At 36.7% G+C, this 1,362-nt stretch overlaps 1 protein-coding gene across 1 annotated transcript in view; it reads right to left on the bottom strand.

The window, feature by feature from the left end:
* LOC110317786 (cytochrome c, testis-specific) overlaps positions 1–460 on the bottom strand; it is a 2,281-nt gene extending 1,821 nt beyond the window's left edge. Inside the window, exon 1 of the mRNA XM_021192547.1 lies at positions 292–460. Within this exon, the coding sequence (XP_021048206.1) occupies positions 292–460 (169 nt within the window). The remainder of the gene's footprint in view (positions 1–291) is intronic.
* Between the last annotated feature and the right edge of the window lie 902 nt (positions 461–1,362).

Raw genomic sequence — 1,362 nt, forward strand, 5'->3', positions numbered from 1 at the left:
AAAAAAAAAAAAACAGTCTACATGGGCAAAAACTGATGCCACGACCAACTGCTGGTTCTTCTGACCAAAAGGATAATGAGTTATGGAAATCTAGATCCCATCACACACACACACACACACACACACACACACACACACACACACAAATCAATAAAATCAATTTCAATAAACAGGAGCATGACAGTTCATTTTCAATGAAAAAAGTCAGGCAAACACAGCAATGCCAGACCATGCACATTCTTCTCTGCATCAGAACGCCTGCTGCGCATCACCTGCAGGTGCCGGCCTTACCTTTGTTCTTGTTTGCATCAGTGTAAGAAAACCCTGGTGCTTGTCCTGTCTTTCGGCCAAAGAGGCCCCAGAGATTTGGACCTGTCTTGTGTTTCCCGCCTTTTTCCACCGTGTGGCACTGAGCACATTTCTGAACAAAGATCTTCCTGCCTGTTTCAGCATCTCCCATTTTGCTCTGCAATAAAACCTTAAACCACAGACCAAAGAAAGTATCAGACTTGCAAACCTAGTAAAAAAATAAAAAAAAACCTGGGAGAGAGATGAATCCTATTACTTTGAAGTGATCATTAATGATATTAAGCAAAACAAAACAAAAAAAAAAACAACAAAAAAAAAAAAAACAAAAGAAAACCATTTAATCATGTTACTTTGAACATGATTAGAAACACAGGTGCAACATTACAGCATCCAATCTTATAGACACTAAATCATCTCGTTCATCAGGCATGTTTTGTTGTTGTTTTGGTCACACTATGTAGCCCTGGCTGGCCTGGAACTCTCTATGTAGACCAGGCTGGCCTCTATCTCACAGTGATCCACCTAAGTCTGATTCCTGGATTAAAACCCTCTGATACACAGCCACCTAATCAGACTCAATTTTAAATTTCTAGTCATAACTTCTTCATAAACTATTAATATAAAGCTAATTTTATCTCTGCCTTCAAACAATTACACTACATTAAATACATATACAAGAATATGTGAAACGTGGGGCTCTCTTTACTAAATAGAACAAACATGACAGGTAAACCCCATGTTACACATTCATCATAGCCGACACACATCAGAAATTAAATTCATACAGAAAAAGGGGGGCTCCTATCAGATATATGTAAAAATGATTTTTGTACTTACTTTACACTCTTATCTGTAAACTAGTCTACCAGATTAGACCAAATATTACCTGAAAATAATAAAAAATAACATTACTGAGCCCAGGTTTCACAGTACTTAATATTAATAAAACGTAAAATATATGAAGATCTTGTTGAGTAATGAGAGATTCAAACAAGATTCTGAACAAAGGTGCTTCAGCGACTACCAAAACATTTAGGTGGATAAATAAATACT

The sequence above is a fragment of the Mus pahari genome, chromosome 3 (genome assembly GCF_900095145.1).
Source record: "Mus pahari chromosome 3, PAHARI_EIJ_v1.1, whole genome shotgun sequence".
Taxonomy (NCBI): domain Eukaryota; kingdom Metazoa; phylum Chordata; class Mammalia; order Rodentia; family Muridae; genus Mus; species Mus pahari.